Source organism: Monocercomonoides exilis (assembly GCF_001643675.1).
Source record: "Monocercomonoides exilis strain PA203 chromosome Unknown scaffold52-633478, whole genome shotgun sequence".
In the NCBI taxonomy this organism is placed as follows: Eukaryota; Preaxostyla; order Oxymonadida; family Polymastigidae; genus Monocercomonoides; species Monocercomonoides exilis.
In genome coordinates, this window is record NW_027150597.1 from 64,417 (window position 1) to 90,240 (window position 25,824).

General features: G+C 42.4%; 5 protein-coding genes across 5 annotated transcripts; 3 read left to right on the plus strand and 2 right to left on the minus strand.

The window, feature by feature from the left end:
* Window positions 1-866: 866 nt before the first annotated feature.
* On the plus strand, window positions 867-5,787 carry MONOS_10517 (Hemerythrin). The gene has a single exon (XM_067862973.1). It carries the CDS (start codon window positions 1,130-1,132, stop codon window positions 5,102-5,104), a length of 3,975 nt encoding a protein of 1,324 aa, XP_067720586.1. The 5' UTR covers window positions 867-1,129; the 3' UTR covers window positions 5,105-5,787.
* A 79-nt stretch (window positions 5,788-5,866) lies between these two features.
* On the minus strand, window positions 5,867-10,172 carry MONOS_10516 (Vacuolar protein 8 A (Vac8A)). Its single transcript, XM_067862972.1, has 3 exons — window positions 9,820-10,172; window positions 9,588-9,742; window positions 5,867-9,531 (listed from the first exon to the last, which is right to left on the minus strand). The coding sequence occupies exons 1-3, from the start codon at window positions 10,130-10,132 to the stop codon at window positions 6,148-6,150; spliced, it is 3,852 nt and encodes a 1,283-aa protein (XP_067720587.1). The 5' UTR covers window positions 10,133-10,172; the 3' UTR covers window positions 5,867-6,147.
* Window positions 10,173-10,304: 132 nt separating this feature from the next.
* On the plus strand, window positions 10,305-13,044 carry MONOS_10515 (putative MFS transporter, DHA1 family, tetracycline resistance protein). The gene is made up of 4 exons (XM_067862971.1): window positions 10,305-10,376; window positions 10,439-10,554; window positions 10,600-10,709; window positions 10,758-13,044. The coding sequence occupies exons 1-4, from the start codon at window positions 10,372-10,374 to the stop codon at window positions 12,687-12,689; spliced, it is 2,163 nt and encodes a 720-aa protein (XP_067720588.1). The 5' UTR covers window positions 10,305-10,371; the 3' UTR covers window positions 12,690-13,044.
* MONOS_10514 (uncharacterized protein) lies at window positions 13,036-18,742 on the minus strand (the record flags this gene model as incomplete). The annotated part of the gene is made up of 3 exons (XM_067862970.1): window positions 13,036-16,499; window positions 16,729-18,533; window positions 18,586-18,742. The coding sequence occupies 3 exons, from the start codon at window positions 18,740-18,742 to the stop codon at window positions 13,764-13,766; spliced, it is 4,698 nt and encodes a 1,565-aa protein (XP_067720589.1). The 3' UTR covers window positions 13,036-13,763.
* A 4,639-nt stretch (window positions 18,743-23,381) lies between these two features.
* Window positions 23,382-25,793, plus strand: MONOS_10513 (uncharacterized protein; the record flags this gene model as incomplete). The annotated part of the gene is made up of 1 exon (XM_067862969.1): window positions 23,382-25,793. The coding sequence occupies one exon, from the start codon at window positions 23,382-23,384 to the stop codon at window positions 25,791-25,793; it is 2,412 nt and encodes an 803-aa protein (XP_067720590.1).
* Between the last annotated feature and the right edge of the window lie 31 nt (window positions 25,794-25,824).

Sequence of the window (25,824 nt, forward strand, 5' to 3'; positions counted from 1 at the left end):
ATCAGGAATACATCATGGGCTTCATTCAATTTCCGATTATTGCGGTCTTTCTCTTTCCCATTTTTTAGCAAGTCCTTCAATAATTCTTTTTACAAAGCCAATAAGCTGTCTTATTACTTCGACGCGAACAGATAATATGACTTACTGCAATGACAGTGCTGAATTAGCACTTTCAATTGTTGGAGTTATAATGCTGTTTATTTTTGTCGTTTTTACAACCATGTACAGATTTTTCGTGATAGACTTACAGCTTAAAAAGCCGAATATGAATTCATACAGGAAGGGGATATTCCCGGCTTTTCTACACATCATCAATGTTCTTTCATCATTTCTCTGTTCTTTGTTCCAAGAGTGGCTACCGATTGTTTCAAGCATAGTGCATATCCTATTGTTTTCCATTCTCACATTCTCTCAAATTTATTTCCTTCCAAACACCAAAATCAGCGGAAACAAGATTTACGCAGGTGTCTTTGCAGCATCTGCTATGAGCGGAGTGACGTCTTTGCTGATGCCGTACTTTAATTCCCTCGCTGCCGTATCTCCAGCCGCAGGAATAATTCTCTTCTATCTATCATGGATCATCCTTTCTGTTGCCGGCGCGCTACTTGCTGGCTTTGCAGTATCCAAAAGGCACACAAAAATGATGCTTTTGCGACCGAAGTATGAGACTTCGTCTGATGTGGCATTCACCCAGTTCCTTCTGTCCAGCAAAGAGCTCAACAAGAGCGCCGCTAAGCAGAGCAGCAGCGCCAAGAAAAAGCAGACCAAAAAGGTCATCACAGGGTTCACAGTGTCTGTGGACGAGATCACCATCGAGCACCGCTTTACGAGCCAGCAGCCGATGACTGGGGCACACACGCCTTATCCCGAAGTCCAGCCGCTCTCCGTCAGCTCTACACCTGCACTAGCTCCCATCATCAACAGCTCGATATTCCCCACCTCGTCCTTCACATCGTCTTCTTCGCAGGAGGCGAACCTTGTCTGCGACAAATCTGCTGTCTCAAAGAACCGCCAGGCAGACGGCCCAGAATTCCTGGCGTATCAGAACGAGATCATCAACGCGCTGCTGCGGCGGTTTGCCTCACCCGCCAGCATCTGGCACTCGCTCACGTTCCTGTCAATTCCAGAGATGAATTCTGACAACAGCGTCGTCCGCTTTGTGAACAACTTCTTCCTCGCCGCGCTGAAAAAGGAGAAGTTCTCGTCGTCGGCGGAGCTGTTCGTTTCGTATGCGCTTTTCCTGCGCTGCTTCTACAAGTCCCCTCAAAAAGTGGCAGCGCAGCTGCAGAAGGCGTGTGACTTGTACCCTGGGTGGACGAGCAGGTGGCTGATATGGACGCACACGAAGGAGCTTGAGGCACAGGCGAACGGAAGAGGTTACTCAGGCTCAGCAGGTGGAGGAACAACGAGTGGGTACGGGATGAGTGGGGATGGAGTGGCAGAAGGTGGAAACAGCACGATGCAGCTGTCGTCGCTGTCGAGCATGCGGTTCCAGATGTCGCAGGCGCAGAAGCACTACGAGCTGGCAAAGGCGCACATATACAGGATGTGGTCTCTGCTCTCTCGGCGTGTGGTGGATGTGGACAGCGTCATGCGCCATGCTGTCAGCGCCATCAAGTTCGAGAAGCTGGCACACGAGGTGTATGCACAGGCGCTGGAGCAGAACCCGGACAATCCGAATGTCATGCGGCGATTGGCGCTGCTTGTGCGGGACGTGTACTCAGACGACCAGACAGCGAATGAGCTGCTGCACGAGGCAGATCAGATTGAGGAAGAGGCCATCACGACAGACTTTATGGACACTGAGCGCACAGAAGACAGATCGACACCCGGGTTTGACGAGATCAACATGGGTGTGGAGTTTCAAGGGATCACCAGCCAGCGCCGCCGGACGCTCAGCAGCAGAAACAGCGTCGCGGCTGGCGACGACAGTTGGAATGTGATGTCTGAGAAGGAAGGAGATGGCTTTTCAGGGCTGGCGAGAGTGCGGACGAGGGACAACAGGCACGGGAGACACAAGAGCGGGCGGAAAGGAGAGAAAGACCGCCATTCTTCGGGGAAGAAGCACGGAGTGTCTCTGATTGAAGGGATGGTGAAGAAAGAGAACACGTTTGACTGGCTGAACCTGATGCTGCCTGTGCTGGTGCTTGGGATATTCATAGTGACAGGGCTGTTTGTCGGGGCGTATGTGATGTCGACGATGCAGTTCAGCAAGATCCAGACGACTGTTGAGTGTGAGAGGCACCTGCTGACGATGAGTGCGAACATCAACCACATTGTGGATCTGGACATGGACATACTCGAGCTGAGCGAGAACTTCGTGGTCAATCCGCAGAATGTGTCGACAGATGAGCTACTGGAGTACATGAGGCGGTCGCTGGAGTATCTCGAAGACACAGCCAGGCGCCAGTCGAGTGTATACGACATGATGGACACAAACTGGATATGGAAGAACAAGTTCATCGATTGGATCGTCGCTGACCGCGACAGCGCCTCATCGCTTATCAAGTACTTCTTCCAGATTGAGCTGGACACCCTGAGCCAGTTCACGTACGTTGAAGATGCAGCCATCGAATTCATTGACATCATCAACACACACTCGGGAGAGTTGTTTGTGCTAGAGCGTCTGGCGATGCTGCTGATGATGAATGTGCCGATGATCAGCAACGAGGAGATGAAGGAGCTTGCTGGGGTGACCAACGACGAGATCGCGAAGATCACGACGACCACAACCATTGTGATGGCGATATTTCTTGCACTGGACATCCTAATTCTCTCAGGAACTGCAACAATTCCTCTGGCGATTGCCATTCTGAACATCAAAAAGAGCCGCGTTGAGATTATGCGGCAGCTGTGCAACATCCCCGCAGACACGGCTTCGAAGATGCTGGAGAAGATCGACGGGCGGGCGAGCGGGAACAAGAACTGCAGCACTCGCACAGCCAATTCGTCGATCGGGTCGGTCTCTGACATCGACGTCGAGATCTCTGACGCCCGCACAAACCAGATCACCCAGCGGGTGAAGAAAGTGACTGATGTGCAGCAGCTTTTCTCGCCAGCGCCTGACTCCATTCCAGAATCAACTCCTCATTCGCAGCGGAGCCTCAGCTCAAGAAGCATTCCAGAGGTGGAGAAGATCAACATGCCGATGGAGAAGAGCATCACCCCGCTGATGTTCCAGATGATGCACACGCCGCAGCCGAACAAGCCGCAGCTGGAGTTCACACAGAACGAGGACAGCTTCTTCCAGTCTACAAAGGAGATTGAAATAGAACTGAAGCCGAGGTCGAGCAGAAGCAGGAGCAACAAGAAGAAGAGGAAAGATAAAGGCAAAGAGAAAGAGAAAGATAAAGACAAGAGCTATGCCAGCCGCAAAAGCAAGTCTGGAACAGAGATGGATACTTCTGCCTCAGAAAGCAATGAAGATAACTCCAGTGAGTCCAGAAGCAGCCGCGATGGTGATGACAACACGTTGGATTCAGAGGACTCGGAATACAAAGCACGCAAAGAGAAGAAGAGAAAAGAGAAAGAAAGAGAAAGAAGAGAGAAGCAGCGGAAGAAGAAAGAGGAAGAGATCACAGCTGCTCTGGAAGAGGACCATAAGCAGATGATGAAGCAGCGGGAAGCGGACGTTGACAAGAAGCTGAACAGTCTTTCGAACATTATCCCACCGTCTGTCATCATCCGCATCCTTCTGGGCGACCTGCTCATCATTATTGCAACCAGCTCCTATTACATCGTGGCCTTTGTGGCGTTTGCCAACTCTCCCATCTCGTCCTCCCAGCTGCTGTTGGGGCAGTACAGGGACGTGGTCATATCACAGCTGAGCACATTCTCAACAATGCTGGCATCGAAGCAACTATATCCGCCTGTCAACAGCTCCATCGTCTACTCGTCTCCCAAGCTGACATCTCACATATTCACATCATCTGAGTACTTCTCCTCTATCGACAACCTCCGCTCAACGGTCTCCAAGCTCTCTCAGTTCCTCACCACACTCACCCGGCGCTACCTCCTTGGCACTGAAGATGGTGGGCTGACAGGCGACTGTGTGATGGATGCAATCACAGCACCAAGGACACAAGGATCAGACAAAGTGCTGGACGATATAGCGAATGCTCCGACATCGTGCTTGCTGGCCAATCAGACGATCTGCGAAACCCGCACATCTGCAGACCTTGGCGGGATTCCGTTCCCGTTCTATGGGATTTCTGAGCTGATTGTGCGTGTGGTGTCTGCGGTGAATGAGCTGGTGCGAACACCGGAAGACAAGCTGGTGTTCGATCTGCCCAATGTGCAGCTGATCAAGCTGGTCATTTCGAACGATCTTTCAGCGGGCATCTCGCAAATTGGGGTGCATTTGGAAGAAAAAACATCTGAATTCAACTCGACTTACTCAACCGCGCTGCTTGTGCTGTTCATTGTCGTGTTTGTGCTGGTCATTGTGTTTGCAGCAGTCTTCTTCCTTCCTTTGCCAAGTGAGGTGCACGAGATCAAAAAGACGACAAGTGCAATTGAGCGTCTGGCACATACGAAGGTGTACACAACGATCCACTGGATGGATGAGCTAGACACATCGGTGGGGCGGATGGACCTGGCACACAGAGCACTCGTAGATACTCTCTCAGGACTGGTGCAGATTGTGGACAAGAACGAGCCGACGGAGAAACTGAAAAACCAATTGGATCAGCTTATTTTGTATACAGGGACACACTTTGCAGATGAGGAGGCGCTGATGAAGCAGTACAAGTACCCGTGGAAACTGCAGGCTGCACATAAAGCAGCGCATGTGCATCTCGTGAGGAAAGTGCTGGAGTTTTCGGACAAACTAAGGAGGACACGGCTTCCACTGGCGGATGTGGTGATGTTTGCGACGACGTGGATATTTAAGCACATCAAGACACTCGATCAAGAACTGGGCATGTATCTTCTGCATCATGGGAAATCAGAAATCCTGTCGCAGACGCCGAATCTCGAGGAGTTTGTGATTCCTCCGTCTGTTTTGGAGTTCTTCGACAGTGAGAATGTGACAATGAAGGAGCAGTCAATCTTTGAGGAGACTGTTGCCAGGCTTCGTTCACTGCCAGCTGGTTCTATGAATTGAATTTAAATAAGCAATAATAAATAAAATAAAATAAAAAATAAAAATAAAAATTAATATTTATTTCAAAAAAAAAAAAAACGTTCTAACACCAAATTCTCTTTTTAGCAACATAATGTTTGTGAACAGTTTATATCACGTTTCTTTTTCTTTTCCTTTCTTTTCTTATTTATCTTTTCAGAGTTGTGTGTGAACATTAGTGGGACTTTTTACTATAGCCTTTTTTATAACATCCTCTGAACGTTGAAATTATGTATTATTTTTGATGTTCATCGAGCTTTCCCGAATTCTTTATTTATTCTTTACATTGCGCATATCGATCTTTTCTTTATGTGTTTCTTTTCGTTTCAACCATCGCATGTAACGGACACATTTTTTTCGATTCTGTATATTTTTATTTTATTTTATTAAATTTAATTTATTATTTTTTTTTTTTAGATATCTTTTCATTATTGTATATGCAACTTTACTTTTCTAAGAATATAACATTTTTATTAATTGTTAGATTACTAGAAAAGGAAGAACCTTTTATACGATTTTTATTTTTCAAACACTGAAAAAGGTGATTTATGATTCACAATTGATTTTTAATAGTAGTTTTTAATTTTTTTTTTAAATTTATTTTGTATTTTGAGTCAAATCGCACTACTTTTGAAAAATCAGATGAGCTTATTGAAGCAAACCATGGTCTTTTGCACAATATAAATTTGAATTTTTATGCAATTTGAATTCAAGAATAGTAATCTGCTTTCCAAAAAATTTATATTTAAAATTAAATCTAAATCTTTCTTTTTTTGTATGACTTAAAAAATTTTTATTCTCAATTTCTTTCAAAAAATATGATGAAACGATGTTTTTTCATTAATTATTGAGAAAAGAAGAAGAAAATTAAAAATGTCAGCTGCAACAAACAAAGAAGAATACAAAATGAAGCAAACATAAACAGACGAAGAATGAAATGAAAGTACCATTCACAAAATGAAATGTTACGCACACGCACGAATCACAGAAAACTGCTCTCTTAATAAACAACAATAGCATTTCCTCTATTGAAAGTCCTCCTGATAACTTTGTGCCTGCTCTGCTGCTTCTTCAGCTTGTGAAGCTGAATCAGCACGTTTCTCTTCAGAGCCATCAACTGGAGAAGGCGATTCTCTGTTGGGTAATTCGCCTTCAGCTGACTCTTTTTGAGGAGGTGGTGAAGAAGTTGGAGAAACCGAATTGATTTGCGAAGGAGAAGAAACCTCACTTCTTTGTCTTCCTGTCAATTCGCTGCTATCTTCGTTCTTCTCATTCTGAATTGCTTCCTCCTCTTCTCTCGCTTGAAGCTCGTCTTCTGTCAAATTCGTGTTTTCCTCATCTTTCTCCATTCCCTCTTCTCCTTCTCCTTCTCCTTCTCCTTCCCCTGCCTCCTCCTCTGCATCTGTCTCAATACTCTTCAGATTCAATCCTTTTCTCCCTGGCCTCGGCCTTCCTCCTCTCGCTTCTCTCAACTTCCGCTCTTCTTTTTCCTGCTCCTGCGCCTCCCACAGCAGCTGCTGTGCCATCTGCGGTGTCATCACTTCCCTGTTCGTCAGCGCCTCTTCCATCTTCTTTCTTGTCGATGGCGGAATCCGGAACGACCGTGCCACGCCTGTCAGCTCAGTCGTCTTCGACACTGCAGACAGCGTCTCCCTCACAATGTCACTCTCATCCTCGTGTCTGTGGTGTGATGGTCCAACCAGCCCACCACCAATACCTGCATCAGAGTTCAGGCTGTCGTCCTTCAGAGAGACATACGAGCACGTCTGCCGCGTCATGCTTCCTGTCATCCCTTTTTGTGGCTGGAGCATTCTTTCCTCAGCTGCCAGCTCCTGTTTGTGTGTGATGTGCCACCGGCGGATGTTCGAAATCGCATCTGCTGCCGCGTCCTGTGTAGGCGCATCAAGTGACAGCAGAAGCACGCTCAGCGCAGACACACAGTCAGCCGCACGCAGCTGGTGCGAGTTGGTGCGGTCGAAGGAGACAGCTCGGATGGCACGGGCAATCGAGCGGAGGGTGAGGACAAGCGACGCCTTCGCTCGCTCGCGATGGACAGCTGTTGAGAACTGATCGGCTGAGGCTGTGGAAGAAGACGAGTATGAAAGGTCGTTCCGCTTCGTCGTCTTCAATGCTCCATTTTTGGATGTTGAAGACATCGTGCTTTTGAGAGAAGACGACGATGTCAGCGGAGCGGAGCTGCTTCTGGTTGTTGTGGCAGCTGCTTTTGGTGTCTGGCGGATTCCTTTCTCCTTCTCGCTCTGCTCAGCCTGGTTGATTGCATCCATCTTTCTGTTCCCGTCCTTCAAGAACGATACTAACGGCACTACTCCGCCCAGTTTCCCCATCAGCAGCGCATTCTCCTCTGTTCGGCAGACAGACGTGATTGCATCGCACAGCCGCCTTTTCAGTGAGTCGTTCTTCGTCAGTGTAAGCATCGCCAGCAGAGGCATCAGGCCAACTTCCACCAGCACAGCTAAGTTCTCATCGTCATCTTTAGCCAAATTCGCAATCACGCTGCACGTTGCAGCCCTCACGTCATCGTCTTTGATCGTCAGCAGCTCCACAATCTGAGACAGAGCACCGACGTAATTCCTGCCCACAACTGCTGCGTTGTTCGGGTCAGCCAGAAGTGGAGTGAGCACAAAAGCAGCAGCAGTGATGACGCCGAGGTTGGACGAGCGGAACAGCGACCACAGCAGCCGCAGCCCGTCGTTCTGTGCGATGATGGCGATCGATTCTTTCTCCTCGGCACACTCCGCAAGCGCATTGCACACGTTGATCAGCAGCTTGTCGTTCATCACGTGCAGCAGCCGGATCATAAACAGCAGCCCTCCTTTCTCGCGGATCATCTTCTTCCCACTCGCAAAGTGCGCCAGCTTCTCAATGGCCCCCGCAGCGTGTATTTGGATGCGCGTGTCTGACGACTTCAGCAGGTCCAGGAGAACTGGCAGCACAGACTTAATCAGCAGCTCAGCGCAGTCTTCGTCTGCACTCGCATGGCCCACGGCTGTAGATAGTGCCACAAGCAGATGGGGCTCCTTCTGAGAGAACAGCGAGGCTAGCAGATTTAAGCAGCCGAGCTCGCGGATGATCTTCTGCCCTTTCGGCTCCTCGCAGCAGCACCAACCGAGGCACCGCACAGCCAGCGTGAGCGTCTCTGTGTCGCTGCACCATTTCAGCAGCCGCATCATCTCCAGCAGCGTGTGGTGCTCAACGAGGATGCCCCTGTTCTCTTTGTCCAGGGCGAAGTTGGCGAGCGCACCAGTCAGCGCCTTGATGCCTTCGAGGTTGGACGGGTTGAAGCGCTGGGTCGCATACTGCTGCTGGTGCGTGAAGAACTGCTGTAGCTCCGCATTTGAGGTGCCTGTGGCCTGCTTTGGCGGTGGTGGGATGAATGTGACAGTAGCCGACGAAGAAGCAGATGCAGAAGAAGACAATGCAGATAGATTAGCAGTTGAGGCTGATGTCGATGAAGACGAAGAAAGCGGAGGAAGACGTGCTGGCACTCCCTTTGTTGTAGTCGCTGGTGAAGAACGCTTTGCAGAAGACGTGATTTGCGAAGATCTCCTCGTTGACGAGCCAGCAGAGGCAGACAAAGAAGACGAAGCCGACAGCGAAGGAGAACGGACCCCCTTTATCGGCTGCATTCCTGACAAAGCATCTCTTGTGGTTGTCTGAGATGAGGTTTGAGCTCCGCCGAGAAGAGAAGAGGGTCGAACAGAACTTGCTGGCATGGGTGGCACGCCTTCGGTTGAGTTAGCAAAATGCCTGAATGTTTTGATGATGATTGGCAGGATCTTCAAATCAGATGCATCTCTTCGGCAGTTCTTGCTCTTCGAAGCCATCCAAATAAAGTTTGAGGCAGCAGTTAGTCTTTCTTTATCTTTAGCTGAATTCAAAACACGCACTGCAACTTGAATGCCTCCGTTTTCTCGCACAATGCGTCTGTTGCGGTGATATGCCATCAGTCTGGCTGCTGCGTCTAATCCAACTGCCTGCACATGTGCACATTCATCTTTGACAATCGTGTCAACAACCATTTTAACCTCGTGGCTGTCGTGCATCGCTGCTTGGATGAATGGGTTTGCTGCAATTCTTCGAAAGATTTCTCCAACAGATCCCCGAAGCTTCTCATCTTTTGCTGTCAAATACTTGCACAAATGAGGAAGTCCACCGCAATCTCGAATGGCCAACTGATTGCATGGCTTTGATAAATCAGCTTCCAATATTGATGCGCACGCGACATTTACAACAGGGATGTTGCCTTCAGATATAACTGATACTGCTTTGTAAATTCTTCCAAAATCTGGATTGTTGCCTTCGGAAATAGCTTTTGTATTTCGTCGAAGATTAAGCTCATCGTACCCTTCATCATCACTTTCGACCTTGTCGTCTGCAGGGTCGTATTTCTTTAATAATCAAACGATTTACTAAATTATCGAAAATAAAAAAAGAATATCCAAACAGTTGTATCTTTGTCTTCAGTCAAAGTGCCACTCTTTCCTCCGATTGAGCGTTCTAGCATCTGAGATCCTTTTGTAGATTTTGAAGTGCTTTCAAGAACAAACTTCTCATATGCTGTCAAAAATTCTTCGCGCTGTGATTTTAATGGAGAATTCACTAAATTAGAAAATAATTTAACATTCATTTTTAATAAAAACATAAAACATTCAATAAAAATAAATAAATTTGCAAGCCAATCGCTTTTGTTTGCTCGTAGTCATCATTCATTGCTGATAAAGTATCCCACATGAGTAGATTTTCTGGAGGCCGATGATTAGGCATTGCACGCCTATCTAATCCGGCTTTTGTAGAAGTTTCATCATGAATTTTAAAATATTCAATTGTATTTCTTTTTCTACGAGGAGAATGAGAAGTACTACGTCTTTCACTGCTTAACGTGGCTCCCATGGAATCTTTCCTTTCTCGACTGAAGGATGTTCTGCCTCGTGACGTTTGCATCGAATGTAATCGGTGGTCTTCTTGCGTTGAAGGCCTTGAACTTGACATTAATGCAGAAAAAAATATCTCAACTGCTATCAGTTATAGTATGGCCCATGATCACAATAGTCGAAAAATATCAGAATTATCTGAATAATGAACCATGAGTAAGGAAACATAATTCAATTTCAATTCTATATCCATCGAATCAAAAATGTTCAAGAAATGAATAATTACGGGAGAGAGCAAATTGAAATCTATTTGTTTTTTGAGTTTAATAACTTTGCAAATAGCAACACTTCATCCTGATGATGTTTGATTTTGTAGAGTTTATTTGAAATTACGAATAAATTGATTTTAAACTAACTTTTACAGGAAATGCAGTAAATATCTGTGGAAATCTCGGGTTGAATTGGCGCTTTTGTTTTCAATAATGGCCGTTACTATCCCTTTTGGGTTGCTGACACCCATGCTTCCTGTTGTTGTGCGAGGTTTTCTTTTGTTTAAATTTCTTGAAATAATAAATCTATTTCCAGAACTTGGTGGTGGAAACATTGGTTACGCAAGTTTACTTGCATCATATAATATTGCCAATTTTATTGGATCGCTTTGCGTCGGAACTTTCAGTGATTTTATTGGGAGAAAGGTTTATTTTTATAATGTTTTTCTGTTTTCTCAAAATTTGCTCTTTTAGACAACTATTCTAATATGTCTTGTTTGTGTTGGAATTGCAAACACAATGCTAGCATTTGCAAAAACAATTCCTACAATGATTATTTGTCGTTCGTTGACTGGGTTTTTTGCTTGTACCACTTCTGTTGCCATGACAATTACGTCTGATAGAATACCAATTGCATCAGAACGTACAACATGGTTTGGATGGTACGCTTCTTGCCTCGGACTTGGAATTGCACTTGGACCAGTTATTGGAGGAGCCTTGTCTAACTATCCACTCTATGTGCCGTGCTATGTTTGTGCAGGATTTATTGTTCTTGCTTTGATTGCTGTGCTATGGGTGGTGAAAGAAACGCTTCCAAAGGATAAGAGATTGAAGTGCATTCGTCGGAAAAAGCAGTTCACTCCAAGCCGCGAAGAACAGAGCGAATCAGAGAACAACAAAAGTTTTAACAAAGGAGACTCAGATAATTCTTCAAATAACGCAAATGATGAAAAGCAAGGAGAAGCACTTAAAGACGGAGTAAGCGACAGTACAAGCAAGCAACTATCAAATAAAAGAGGCAGCATCATTTCAAATACAGTTGATTTGTCGGGTGACATGTCATTTGATTCAGAAATTGCAGCTTCGGCCGCTGCATCGCCATTTCCTGAAGTCGAGCAGCCTCAACTCTCTCTTTCGGGCACGGCCATTTTGCCTTCAACCTCTCTTCCTCAAAATGAAATACAAATGTCTTCCAGTGGCCCTGCACAAGCTCCACCTCATAATCCTAGCACTTCATCATCTTCTCCTTCTCAATCAACTTGCCGTGTCATTTTCTCCATCCCGTACATGCTGACATTGATTAACAATTTTACATCCACATTTCAATACAGCGCCATTCAAACTTTCCTCCCTCCTCTGTGCATTGACCGATTTGGCTTTTCGTCTGCCTATATTGGCTATGCGTCAATGAGCTATGGAATTGGGCTGTTTATTATTCAGCTGGTGTTTATCCCACTTCTTGTTCCGCGGCTTGGACAAAAGGTGCTTTTGATATCTGGTGTGATTGTAGCTGCGCTGGCGCTTTGCTTGTTGGCTTTTGCAAACAAGACGTCAGCGACTGTCTTCGTCTTCTGCGCTTTGTTTGGCTTGGGGCAAGGCTTTGTGATTCCCACAGCAAATGCAATTTTCTCGCATTTTGGTACACCTCAGTCAAAGGGAAGAGTGATGGGGGTGGCGCAGTGTGCAGCTGCTCTTTCAAGAACTGTGGCGCCGATTGTGGTCACTTTCTTTTACGAGACGAAGGACTACCTGGCGCCTGTGATATCTGGCGGTGTTGGGGTGCTTGGGGCGCTTCTGCTGATCCCTGTGAAGATTAAAATGCCATCAAAGGCGAAAGGAAAGGATAGTGGGAAAAAGACAAGTAAAGACGAAGAGTCTGGAATTGCCACAGGTTCAGAAAGCAAAAGTGAAGGAAGTTACGATAAATCGTCTGGCTCAATGGAGGGAAATGATGGCAGAATGTTGAAGGAATCAGAAGAACAGCTCCAACAAAAGCAAAAACAATATGTTACATCCATTGATGCTAAACAGGAAGAGAAGAAAAGAGACCTCAAAGAGAGAAGAGAAGAGATTATTGAAATTGTTCCTCTGAAAGAAATGGAAGAAAAAGGGATTTCATTTGACGAATTGGGGCGTGTAGTGATAGTCAATGATAAAGAAGAGAGCGATCGATATTCTGATCTAAATGCCTTTGCAGCTCCATTGACACCAACATCGCATTCATCTTCTCATTCTGCATATCACCCGTCTCAGGCAGATCTGCCAATTATTGATCCGTATGCGCGATCAGTCGCCACTCCAAAGGCGCACTCTGTTTCTGGAGCGCTGAAAAAACCGAAAACAACAAAAAAGAAAAAGAAAAAGACAAGACAATATGTTCAGGTTGGCTTTGATATTAGCGCTTAGCAAGAGAATAAGGTTGTTATGATTGAAACATTTTTTTTTTGAGATTTTTTCTTTCTTCATTTCTTATTTGTTTTGTAATTTGCATGTGTTACATAAGAATTGAAAGCTTATTATTATTATTTCTATTCTTCTTCAAAAACGTTTTTATTTTTCATCATTTTATTGAAGTGATTGTTATTATTAACATGAGTGAAGATCATTTTTTTGATTTTTATTCTTGAAACGTTATTATTTGTTTCTTTTGTTAATTGTCATTTCTTTTGCAATTTTTTTGGAATGAGCTGATAGTGTGGGAGTTATCGAATATTTTATTTTTATTACACAGAAATTAGGAAATATACATAAATTGAAGTTATTGCTTTATTTGCAAATAATGCTTGAAACTGTGATGAATCTGAAAATTAAGATTTGTTATGAAAATATTAATTACGTTCTTTGTTTGAAGAAAAATATCAACAAAATATCGATCTGTTTGTTTGTTTCTTTTTTAAAAATGAAATTCCTTTAACTTTTGAAACAAAGCATTATTTAAAAAACGAAAATTCAACTTACAAAAGCAAAAATAATTAAAATTAAAATAAAAATAAATCCAAACACTGAAAAAAAAATATAGTTTTTTTTCAAACAATAAGTTATCTTTCAAAAAAGTGCACTCAAAATAACGAAGAGAATGATTCGTTCATTCAATTCGAGTTTTCTTCAATCAACAAAAGAAAATGCACTTTTCTTTATCACTTGGAAAACACAAAATTTAAAAAATATATTCATTCAATTGAAAAGGGTGACAGTTACAATAAACGAAAAGCTACTTCAGAATGCAAATTATTGCCAAAAAAATCAAAAATAACAAAGAAATCAAAGTAAAACAGAGTAAAAATTATCGTTTTTTTGTAACAAAAACTAAAAAAGCAACAAACACAAAAAGAAGAAAATTAACTAAAACTTGTAAAAAAATTCTATTTTTAAGACAATGAAAAATGAAAAATTTTCTGTAATAACATCGATAACTTTCAAAACAGTCATCGATCTGCAACAGCAGCAACAACAAAAATAAAAATAAAAATATTATTATTTTCAATTTTGAGATTCTTTTCCTTGCTCGTTCATGATTGACCACAAAGTTTGCAATGGTGATGCTTCTATGGACTGCTCAGCTGTCATATTCTGGTTTGATGCATCATCGCTCAACTCTTCTTCCTCTTCCTCTTCCTCCTCCTCTTCTTCTTCTTCATCGTCATCTTCTTCGTTATCTTCTTCTTCTTCTAATTTTTCAAAGGAATTATTCAGTTGATCATTTCCTGTTACAATTTCTTCTTTGTTCAATCCACCCTCTTGTTCAGCATCTTCCTTTTGAGGATTGCTGCCAATTTTGCTCTGATGGGACATGCTCAGCTCTTCCTTGCCATTCTCCTGTGCAGACAAATCGTTATTCTTTATTGATCCTTCAGATTCGCCTTCTTTCTTTTCATAATGCAAAGATGGATTAAAACCAGCTTCTTTTGAGATTTCATCATCAGGATCATTGCTCTTTTGCTTTGACGATAATGAAGCACCACTAGCATTCTCTGTTGCAGAAGACGAACTCTGAATATTCGAAAGGATTGTCGGAGGAGGTGAAATTGACTGTGAATTCTTGCGAGAAGCTTCACATTGCTTGTCGCTTTCGCAAATCTGATCTTTTGATGAGTTTTCTGTTTGACCGATTTTTTCATTCATTTCGTCAGGTATGGATTTTTCTCCTTTGTTTTTGTGAGCAGATTCTTGAATGTTCAAGTTTGTGTTGTGATTCCCAAGATCTTCTCCTTTTGATATTGTTGCTGCTGTTTCATTGCCTTTTCCGTTTTCATTCAACTTTCTTTCTTCCTCTGTATTCTTACTACCAACACTTTCAGCACTTCGCACTTTTTCTGAACTTTCCCCATTTCTAGCACTGTTCACATTTGAGAACACACCAGTCACCATTGCTTGCTCCTTCTCCTTCTCCTTCTCCTTTTCCTCCTTCCTCCTCTTCTCCTCCTCTTCCTTCCTCCTCTTCTCCTCCTCCTCCCTCTGCATCCGCATCAGCACTTTCTTCGAGTTCGGATCAACTCTTCTGAACTCCTCCCAATCAATCAGAATTCGCGACCTCCTTCTGTTGAACCGCTGCTCCGTGTGCTGCCTCACTTTCTGTTTGTATTTCTCTGAGCCAAAGTACTTCTTTGCCCTGTGCGAACAAGGATACAGAAAGTCCTCCTTCATCCAGTGCACACGCGACCGCACCCACACATACTCCTCTTTCTCTGGCTTATTATTATTGTTATTATTATTAGTTTTATCAATTGTCTGAGGATAACTGCTGATGTTTTGTGTGTTTGAAGAAAAACTGCCTGAACGTGAAGAAGAAGATGATGACCTGGTGGGTGTGGAAGAAGAAGAAGAAGAAGAAGAGGAGGAAGCTGATGAATCAGCAGCATTGATGATTGTTGGTTGTGTTTGTGAATACGAATGAGGGTGGGAATAAGCTGTTGACGTGAGGGCGGTGTGTGGTGATGTGGGATATGAAGACAGAGAAGAGGAGGAAGAGGAAGAGGAGGAAGAAGAATTAGATGATGATGAAGAAGAAGACGATGATGATGTGGAAGAAAAAGGCGATCCTTTGAAAAACGACGAAATGGCTGAAAGAAACGAGACCTGTGGAGAAGGCAGCACAGTCACTGGGTCTGAAAAGAGAGGGTTCATGAAGGATTCTGAGTGAGCGTCTTCAGAAAGAGGAGGAGGGTATTTCTTGTGCGTTTGCGGATGGGGCTGAGAATGAGCGTGATGTTGTTGATGCTGATGAAGATTTGGCTGTTGATATTGCTGTATATATCTCGAGTGTTTTGAAGGTGTATGGCTCGTCCTTTGAGAATGCAAAGGGAGTGACTGCTGGCTGCCTGGTGAGGATGGGACGGGTGTTGGTGGAAGAGGAGGGGAAGGCGTGAATGAATGCTGAGTGGAGAGTGGGTGATTGGAGGGAGAAGAAGAAGGAGCTGAAGCTGACAATGAGGAGGAGAAGGAGGAAGAGGAGGAGGAAGAAGCGGAAGAAGAGGAAGAAGAGGAAGGAGAAGGAGAGGCAGAAGAAGCAGAGAAAGAATGTGAATGAGGCTGAGAGGGAAAAGAAGCATGTTGGATATTTGGCTGGGAAGAGGATAATCTTTCAGAAGAATTGAGAGGAGGTGATGTTTCAGAGTGTGTTGGGGCAGAATCAGAAGAGAGTGAAGTGAAGGAGAAGGTGGCTGGGTGAGGGTGTGATGTGGATGAAGTGGAAGAAGAGGAGGAGGAGGAGAAAGAGGGAGAAGAAGAAAGAGAAGAAGAAGAAACAGATGATGTTGAAGAGGAAGAGGAAGAAAAATTTAGATCAGTCTGTGAAATGGAGAGAGAACGGAACAAAGGTATCCCAAATCCGTCAGAAGACATTGAATTGGCAGTTTTATCAGAAGAATTGGAAGAATTTGAAGAAGAAGAAGAAGAAGGAGAAGAAGAAGAAGAAGAAGAACCAGAAGAAGAAGAAGAAGTAGTAGTAGAAGAAGAAGCCAGAGGAGTCACTTTAAACGACGCAGAGTGTCTTGCATGGCTCCTCTTTCTTCTCGGCGTGGCATTCACAAATTTCCCATCATCGTCCACAGAAGACAAAATATTCAGGTTTCCCTGCTGTTCCTCCACCAGCGCTATTTCGAGTGGAATGTAGCTCTTTTCGTAGCAGCAGCCCAAATGCACGGCAAACGACACGGCAGACAGACCTCGCTTGCGAATCCAGGGGGCAAGCTGCCAGAACAGGAAACGGAACCAGGACTGAAATATTGCCGGTGATAGAGGAGGAAAAGATTCATAAGAACAAGATAAATTAGAAAAAATAAAGGAAAAAAAAATTGTTTGATGAAAATAAATAAATAAATAAATAAATAAATAAATAATTCATTAAAATATTTTGATTTAAAGTTAAAAAAAAATAAGTATAGTTTTATGATGTTTGGAAATTAGTTAATTCTTTCATTTTGCATTCAGCCACTCTCATTCACACCTCAGCCTGTGGCGTCAGGAAATGAAACCCGTCATAAAATATCGCGTTATGAAAAAACTCTGGTTTGTTCGCCAAAAAATCTCTTTTGCTTTTCTCAGTCAGTTCTTTCCACATCTGCAGCACTTCCCTTCCACAGCCTGAACCCGGCCGTCTCTGCCCTGGAAGAGGAGGGCGGGTGACAAGGAACGCTGGGTCGATGCGTTGTGTGGGGTTGGCTCCTGGCTGGAACTGGGTTTGGAACTGAAGCTGGTACTGAAGCTGAGATAGAGATTGTGATTGTGATTGAGATTGAGACAGCATCTGTTCCTTTGCCCCCGCCGCCACAAACATCTTCCGCGGGTCCTGCAGCAGGAGATACTCAATCGTCACCACATTCAGCGTCTGCGTGCCCAGCGCCTCGTTCATCATCGCCCGGGTTTCCTTGTCGTTCGGAGAAATCTTCTGAAATGAAGAAAAGTCAGACAGGAAGTGTGTTGAGTCCACACGCACACAGCACACCCCAAGCAGCCGGTCGTAAATGTCGGGTGCTACTGGCAGGGCGCTGGATGTGGGCTGTTGCTGCTGTTGAGAAGAAGAAGAAGAAGAAGAAGAAAAAGAATATGATGATGATGATGAAGTTGAATTGGAAATAGATGATGATGAAAATACTGAAGAAGAAGAAGACGAAGACGATGATGACGATAAAGTCGAAAAAGAACAGGAGCCTCCTTCAGCGCCTGCGGCCTGTGGAAACGACGCGCCGGCAGAAGGGTTGGCCAGCAGCGGCGGAGAAGCCGAAGGTGATGAGGGGATCAGTGGAGGGCAGAAGACAGACTGGTACGAAGAAAGCGAGGAAACCAACGAGGCGTCCCGCTGGCTCTGCCGCAGCTGTTCCTCGATGGACGTGCAGGAGAGCGTTAGAGAGGCAGACACTGCTGCAAACGGAGACAACTGCGGCAGAACAGACGGCTCAGTGCTGCTTCTTGTGGCCTCGTGCGAATTCAGTGAAGAAATGCCAAGAGCTGATAAATCGCTGTCTTCTTCTTTTTCAGAGCTTAGCTCTGAAGACACTTGATTCGTGGTCTTTGGAAAGACTTTTGGCGTCTGATTTGTTTTTGGAGACGCAGTTCGGGTTGAAAAAGACGGTTGAGCAGACGAATATGAATGGAGGTTATTTCCATTTGGAATGCGTGTCAAATCCTCCACATTCACTTGAGATTCCATTGATTCTGTTTTGCTATTGCTTTTGGGTGACAAGGTTAATGATGAAGAATTGGTTGATGGTTGTTTGCTCCAAAGTCGTGGGATTGTCGTTGTGAAAAAAGATGATATTGAGGTCCACATTGAAGTCCTTGGCTCGTTTTTTGGTGAAATCTTGCCATCAGAAGAGGATAATGTTGTAGTTGATGAAGATGATGACGTTGGCGAATGAGGTAATTGCTTTGTCTGATGAATCGAAGCTAAACGCGATTTTGCTCCGGAAAAAGAAAGTTCTCCTGGCTGTTTCTTTTGCCGAGTCACATAATTCAATAGATAATAAGGAGAAGCAATTGATTCTTCAACTTCTTCGTTAAGGGCTTCTGAAGAAGGACCCAAATCCGAAGAAGGAAATCTGTTTGCTACTAATGCTTCAAGTGATTGGGCGTTTTGATTCTCTCCATGTGAAGCAGTTGCAATTTGCTTCAGTTTTTTTGGTGTAAAAGACAACGGAGGATTTGCAGGTGCAAGATGAAAATAAATTTTATGAACAAAAGGGTCTCTTGTATCCATACGGAGCTCAATATCATTCGCATCAATTCCATGTTGCTGGAGAACCTTTGTAATTCCTGATAATAACAATTAATTTCAATTTCAAATTGTAATGAATGTAAATCACACCATAATGATCTAAAAATAAAAATATCTCTTCTTCTGAATATAATCCCATGAATTGAGAAGAAACAGTTCTACTTCCAGGGTCCGGAGAAATGAGATCGTCTAGATCTGAACAATCAAAAAGATTTACCTGTGAAAAATCATCTCTGAATGAAAGCATGTAATTTTCAAATAAAGAATTATTAGGTTTTGGTGAAGTGATACTCCAGAAAATGTAAATGAGAGCGTGGTGATAATCTCTCGATCAAAATTACCATCACATAATTATTTATAAGAATATTTATATTTGTTAATTATTTTTGAATGTTCAATGGATTATTTTCAAAAAATATAAAGATAGAAATTTTTGAAATGTCAAATAACAATGAAATAAAAACGCGAAATACTAAATTTTCGTTTAACGCAATATTTCTGAGCTTAGGGAATTCTAATTCCCTTTCCTTTTCATGTGTTTACGTCTTTGTCCTTGCTCTTTCTTTAATTTGTCAAAGCGATGAGTTTTGTTCTTTCTATGAAAAATGGAACGCTTTGGTTTGTAAATATCATTCTTGCTCCATTTGCTATAAAGATACATTCCCATGAACGTTGTGATGCATCCAAAAAGTTGTATTCCTGTAATTTTTTGAGAAAAAAGAAAATATGATGCAACGATGGATGGAATTTTATTAACAATATTTAGTATTGTGTATCCGGTAACACTTAAAGAATCAAGCGAGAAAAATCGCAAAACTGTCAAGAAAAGTGAAAGGGTTCCAGCAATATATATCCAAAATGAATTCTTCGTCTGCATAAAATCCAAAAACACAGAAGGTTTTGTAGACGATAAAAATGATGATAACATCATAAGGGAAGAGAACAATGAGTTGTAGAATGTCAATTCAACTGGTGAAATATCGGTCCTCTTCAACAAATGCTTTCCATATAAACTTTGTGATTCATGAGCCAATATATGAACAAACATCCATATGTATCCTATGTATGATGTTTGAATCTCTTTGAATGAGTACATCACAGCGCCAACAAGAATAATTACAAGAGACAAAATTGTTTTCCAATGAAATATTCTCCCAAAAAGCAGTACTTCCATAGCAGCTACTATAATAAGATCAATGTTATGAATTGTTGTGATTGTAGAAATGCTAAGATTGCTCAAAGCTTTAAAATTTGTAATATAGCTGATTGTTGTGAAAAAGGCAATGGGAAAGCACTGCTTAACAGCAGATAAGGAAAATATAGTTTTACGCTGAGATATAACTAGATATAGAGATACTCCAGTTAAAGTAAAAATGGCTTGCACGAAAGATAAAGCTGAAGAATTTGGAAAAGCACGAATCGCCATCTTATTTACGATTGAAACCTGTGTAGATAAAATACTTTCGAAAATAATGATACTCAAATTCATGAATGAAAATGATTTTTCATTTGATACAGATTTTTTCCCCATGACCTCAAAAAATTGAATTCTTCAAAAAAAGAAAACACTAAATATGTGACTATGGGAATATGTCTTTTCTTTGTTTTTATCCAATATGGTTAATAATTATTTTTTTGGTATAGAATGTTTTATTATTATTATTTTTATTATAATTATAACCATTTCTTTGTCTTTTTTCATATTTTCAGTAATTTTTTTATCAATAATATTTTATCGTAAAATAAATTGGTTTAAATTCTTCAATTTCTGATAAAAGCAAATGCTTGCTCCGAATTTTTCTGCTTTTAAATTAATATCAGTTATGCTTTTTTATAAAAAAAAGCAATTCATAAAAAAAATGAGTTTGATTAAATTCCTAAAGAGAAAAATTTTGTTCTCTATTAAAAAAGTGGTTTTTTTTTCAAATTTCGCCTTATTTCGAATGAATCATCGGTAAATGCAGAAAATTGGGGTACCTGAATTTTGCCATTATTTTGTAATTTCCTGCAATAAAAATCTTATTCACATTTATTCATGTGTTTCATATAAGTTACATATCAAATAAGAAAATTATGAAGGAAAAATGAAACAAACAATTTCATATTCCAATTCATTTTAAAGGTTTTTAATATTTTGTTCCATTTAATAAATTTGATATGAAAAGGAAAAATTAAATTATTACCGTCAAATACCAAGAAACAGGACGTAATATCATGCTTGTCAATGGTGCAACATCTAAAGAAGATTTTGGAGTTGTGGATAGCCGTAATGTTAAAAAGAATTTTTTTTGAAGTGAAAACTTTGGGGTTCTTTTTAACATGATTTATTCATTGATGCATTAAATTTTCTTCAAACCTAAAAAATCGTTGTTATTCATCTAATAAATAGCATGTGGCTTGATTATTATGCAGGATGAATGATTAGCTTTTAGATTTTTAGGTACCCCTATCTTCTGCTCTTACCGAATCATCTTCCCAATTTGCCAGTTTACATGCAACATTATTTCAATTAGATTTTAACATAAAGTTGTGTTATCTTATCAAGGATAATGTTTTGATTCAAATGAAAACTAATTATTTAACTAAATTTTAATTGCTTTTCGTCCAAGAAAGAGCAAACCCCATGTATTTCACGATTTTTTGTATACGGATAATTATTTACGCTCTACTGTGCAAACCAGGTATCATTTGGAAAGGAGATGAATCCAAAAAGAACGATTCACAGGAATTTGGCATTGGAAGCCTTGGAGACGCAAGTGATTCAAACAAAAATGTGCCCTCCTCACATGATATGAATGCAATCAATATGATGAAGTTTAATGTGGTGCAGGATTTGGATTCATCTGGCTGGCCACGAAATTCAGAAAAACGCTCAAAACGATTGCCGGTGGATGCAGAGAGGGCATTTTGTTATAAATTTCCTGCTGGCCTTGCCAATGATGATAAGTACAAGTGGAGCAGGATTTGCAGCCAGATGATAGTTCTGAACTCGTCGTTGGCTGTTGAGCGAATAAATATCATCCAAAATGGCACATCTGCAATGTCTGTGAGAAATGAATTTTCTTTGTTATCCGTAAGTGACTGCATGATAAGCGTGGTGACAGAAACAGAAGACTCTGCTTTTGAGTGCGCAGGAGGAACAACACGAATGACAAATAATTCTTTCCAAAGGTATTTTCCAAAGCAGGCATGTCCATCTCTTATCTCAGCAAGCTCCTGCACACAACCTTTGATGGGAGGTGTTCATGTTTTGTGTTGCACATTTTCTTCATTTTGTGCCTCGTTTGTGAATCCGTTCATTGGAGATATCAATTTGTCGTTAACCTCAGCTTCTTTTTGCAGCTTCCACAATAAATCTGTTCAGAGCAGCAACAAACACTTCCCACAAAATCATTCTTTGCAAGAGAGAAAATTGAAGGCTGCACGCTCACCGATTGCGTTTGCCCATTTTATTGAGTTCTTATCTCTGGCTCTTGTGGATGTGGCTTTGGCTCCTGGAACACTTCTTTCATTCGTTCGAGAAACAGCATTTCTCATCAGAACTTTACAAATATAGCAATCATTTTTAGAAGGAGAAATTAAATTCGTTGATTGCACTTTTACTGAATGCAGCGCTCTTCATGGAGGTGCTATCGCGGTTAGCGACAGTGCCAAACTTTTTATTGAAAAATGCTCATTTTCAGAATGCATTGATACGTTTCCATACATATATGGATACGGAGGTGCAGTATTTAGCAATGGAAGTGAATGAAGCATTGAAAATTCATTATTTAATTGTGGCAGAGGAACAGAAAGATCTTCAATTGGAGGAGCATTTGCTCATATAACAAATAATTTTTCTTTGATTCATGACTGCACTTTTGAAAACTGTTCAGCAGCTTATGGAGGAAGTGTTGGATGGTATATTGGTGGAAGTGGATCAATTTTCAACACTGTATTCCATCACAGCGGAGCATTTAGATATTATGCTGGAACAGTATTTTTGCATCATCAAAAAGTCGATTTTGCGATGTCAAATTGCTATTTATTCGAAGGAGATGCTCCACAGGGTGCAGGAGGTTTTGACACTTCCGAAAATATCAATAATAAGATCATCAAAGTTCAGTTTTGCTTGTTTGAAAACAACACAGTGCAGAAATCGACACATGCAGTGATATTTTTGATGGAAAGGGATTTAGCTAGGATAATAACACATTTCAGATATTGTAAAGTTTTTCACTTTCAACAGCTCCAAGAAAAGTTGTGCAATGCGTAGAATATGCTTGGGAATGTCGTGATAGAGGTGTTGCATATGACCCATATCTGCCAGCTCCTCAGCCAGAAATACATGTAAGTAATTCTGGGAGAAACGTGGACACTTGTGGTAGAACAGGATCAGAATGTCAAACAGTGGAATATGGAGTGACAAGATGGAATTCATATTTGGGGCAGAATGTTTTGATGTCCAGCGAAGAATTCAAAGAAGATATGATTGACATCGAATGGAGAAATATCATTCTCATTGGAACAGAGAGCAACTCAACTGCAATAAAATGCAACGAAGCCTCATTAACAGAATGTTTGATCTCCATCGGCAATGGTTCGCTGAATGCAAAGAGATTCAATTTGTTTGTGTGTTCAACAGATCTGCAATTGCAATTGGCTCCTCTGGCTCAGTTCAGTTGGAGCTTTGCAGTTTCACCAAAAGCGCCCAATCGACTCCACCACCAACAAAATCCCTGATTCAGGTTGACGAAGGTTCACTAACGATGGAATTTGTAAATGTCTCTGGATTTGGATTTTCGCAAGGATGTGCAATTGCTTTGTCGGATTGCAAGACTGTCTCTCTTGTCAATGCTTCTTTCAGGGATGTTGAGAGCGAGCAGAATGGCTGATGCCCGAAAGCAATGTGGAGCAAAGGGTTTAAGGATGGCTGTAATGCTTCAATAAGTGGATGCACATTTGAGCTTTGTGTTGTTTCTGGGGATGGAAATGGAGGTGACTCTCTGTTCCTCTCGCTACCAAGCACATTCTCAACAACAATTTCTGGATGTTCCTTCGAAGAGTGCGAGGCGCCTTTCGGTTCGCAGGAGGGATTCGAGGGAGGGATCTTTCTGGATCTTGAGCACTCAGATGCAGTATTTGCCGTCACAAATCCTTCTTTTTCATCAGAAAAGCCAAACAAAGCTAAGCATGGAAACAACTTGTTTGTTCAATCTCCAGATCTGCAGAAATCGATCACGAACGAAACGCTTCATTTTGTTTATGTACTGGGGCACGGCTCCTTTGATGATTTGTGTGGGTTCCATGGAAATGATCATGAGCAATCGATTCCGTTGGTTCTGTTTCTGGAGGAAGTTCGAAGCACAGTCCATGTGGGAAGCGAGGATGGTGCTGATACTGTGGTGTGTGTATTCTTGGATTATCCGTGCCACTCGCTCAATTATTGTATGGAGAGGTTGGATGAAGAAAACGCAAAGACAGTAGCTATTCTTGCCTCAGCAACAATTGAAAACGAAACGACATTGCACAATTTGGATTTGAAATCATCAAACACTTCAAAAGCAGAAATCACTTGCGTCAAGTCGCTGCAGGCCTTAGCAAGAAAAACGATGGCTGCCACAGGGGATGTGTCCGTCGAATTGATCCACTTTTTGCTTCCTTCTTCATTTGATACCGAGATCGAAGCCTTGATATTCTTGTCTTCCGAGAGCAACCTGTCGCTGGCAAAGTGCGCATTTGAGATGCAGCAGGGCGAGGTCAGCCAGATAAGTTATTGGCTGTTTCAGATGTGTGGAGGGATACTCAATATCGACAGCTGCACCTTAAGTTCAGACTGCCTTCAGCACGCGCCCATAGCCGTGCGCGAGAGCGACACGAGCACTCAAGCAACAATCATTTCATTGAATGTGAAGAACACAGGCATTTGCGATCAGCCTCTCATCCATGTGATTCCATCGTCAACATCCAAACTATTGAACGGCGGCACAACGAGTGACGAGGTTATCTCTCTTTCGCAATGCTCTTTTGAAGAGATAACTAATGGAACTGCAAACAGCGCTGCTTTGATTTCATCTTCAATTTCAAGCCATGTTGAGTATCTGCATTGGAATATCACGAATGCCAAAGGCACCGAGAGCATGGAGGGAGGTGCAATGAAAATTATCGTTGAGGCACAAAGCCAGTTTGTGATGGAAAACGCAACGTTCAAGAAATCCTGTGCGAAATGTGAAACAAATGGAAAAGGAGGAGGTGTTTATTTCGACTGCTCTCTCTTAAATGTATTCTCATTCCCGCAGATTGCCTTCGATCAGCGTTCCGCAAAACACGGGAGAAACATGTTCTTTCTTTCATCAGACCTGAATCCTTCCATTTCAAAGCAGACATTGGCATTTGAGGTCAGCGAGACAGCAAGAGATAAAAATCTATTCGTCGGGAGCGACTCCACGAAGACAAATTTCGATCTTTGTCGATTTCTGATTGAATATACATCTCAAGAAATCCATCTCAACAAGAACAGTGTGTGGGATGTTCTCAGATGTGGCAGTGCAGAAGAGCCATGTGCATCAATAGAGTATGGGCAGAATCATCATTGTGCCTTGGAAGAGTCTGAGCAGCCAAATATGAACACTTTCGCGATTATCGATGAAGCTCAGATGAACTGCGAGATCGACGTTTCAAACGTCATTTTAACCTCTGCTGATACAGAGTCATGCTCAACTCTGACTTTCGGAGCAGCCATTTCACCTCAGGCAGGAAAGGAAGAAGAAAGCGATTCTGTGCTGACGAACAATGGAAAATTCTCCTTCTTGAACATTGACGTCTGCTGCGGGGATGGCTCTGAGTGGAAACAGACAAAACTCATAAGCACAGTTGGTAGCTCTTTTGCAGCTCATGGCTGCTCCTTCACCAGCTCCTCCGAAACTTCCATTCCTTATTCCATCGTTGCCTGCCTATCTGGAACATGCGAAATATCATTCTGCTCGTTCCAATCTATCAAATGCAAAAGTCATATACCGATGGTATCACATGGCAGCAGCAGTGATTTGACAAACGCATCAATGGGTTTGATGGAGCTGATGGGAAAAAGTATTGTGACAGTGTTGGCACAGGCTGAGTGGAGAGGCGAGTATCAGAGATTGAATGAAGGCGGCAGTACAACAGTGCAACTGAAATGCCGCACGCTCCATTCGCTTCTCCAAAATGCTCCATCTGAGCCCTCCATCATCAGCTGCACTGGAAGCGAGCCTTGCCGCGTGTCTGTGCAAAACACGTCAACCAAGAATTGCGGAAGCAGCCAAAGCGAGAAAGGTGGATGAATGATCATGAAATTGAACGAAGGAGGATTTT